The 929-nt window shown below is 39.8% G+C and overlaps 1 protein-coding gene across 1 annotated transcript in view; it reads left to right on the forward strand.

Annotated features, from left to right (window-relative positions):
• Nucleotides 1–452: 452 nt before the first annotated feature.
• The window catches only part of LOC108372853 (uncharacterized), a gene marked incomplete at its 5' end in the record, with an annotated part of 8858 nt that continues 8381 nt past the window's right edge, over nucleotides 453–929 (forward strand). The window contains one exon of the mRNA XM_017628645.1: nucleotides 453–851. Within this exon, the coding sequence (XP_017484134.1) occupies nucleotides 453–851 (399 nt within the window). The remainder of the gene's footprint in view (nucleotides 852–929) is intronic.

A 929-nucleotide genomic window follows, 5' to 3' on the forward strand; every position in this document is an offset into this window, starting at 1 on the left:
AACACTCCTTCGTTTGACATCTATATTTTGATGTTTCATACAACTTATGTATAAGTAAACCTAGTTCAAGTAAGTGGCAAGCCTATTAAAAAATGTTTTCAAGCTACTACTTTCTGAAACTCCTTTCGTTTGGTACCCATAAGGTGATACATATTTTTCTGATTATTAAATATTTGGAATTTAATTGTTCAACAGGTGGCAACTATTTTCCAAAAAATAAAACCTGTTTGTACATCTACAGGTCAAGCACATTGATTTGACACCCGAGTTTTGAAAAGCGAGTGCAGGTCTTTTATCCGGCACAAAAATGGTTTCGCGTATTATATATATATAGATTAACTACTATTTAAAACTTACATACATATCTATAAATTTAGAAAACAAATTCATCCTTCAATTCAAGTTGCATAATATGTTTTTTTTTCAATTCTATATCATTTCTACTATTTCAGGTGACGAAAATTCTCATGTGCACGCCATTCTTACCAGCGATAACCTGCTCGATGGCACCATTGAAACGGCCGATGAGCACTATTATGTAGAACCTGCGCAACGCTATTCCCGCGAATTGCCGGCAACGGGTGTGCACAGCGTCATTTACAAAGTAAGCGATGTGCAAATGCGCAAGACTGCTGCGGCAGAACATTGTGCCAGCGAACGATTGCGCCGTGATATGCTGCTAAGTGATTTGAAGCGACGGAAAGCGGTCACGGCCAAAGCGGAAGTGCCAAAATTGCTGGAGCGGCACAAACGTTGGCTGCCGGATGAGGTAATTACAAACACAAAAGCCGAACCAATTATGCGAATGCATGCCATTGCGCGCCGCCCATTGTTGATGGAAAGTCCATTTGGCACGCAACTTGTGCCATTGGCATTCATCGATTGACCATTCCGACTTTTATGCTTTCCACTTGTATCTATTTTTACAG

Source organism: Rhagoletis zephyria, unplaced genomic scaffold (genome assembly GCF_001687245.7).
Source record: "Rhagoletis zephyria isolate East Lansing unplaced genomic scaffold, Rhagoletis_zephyria_1.1 Rzeph_scaffold_06100, whole genome shotgun sequence".
In the NCBI taxonomy this organism is placed as follows: domain Eukaryota; kingdom Metazoa; phylum Arthropoda; class Insecta; order Diptera; family Tephritidae; genus Rhagoletis; species Rhagoletis zephyria.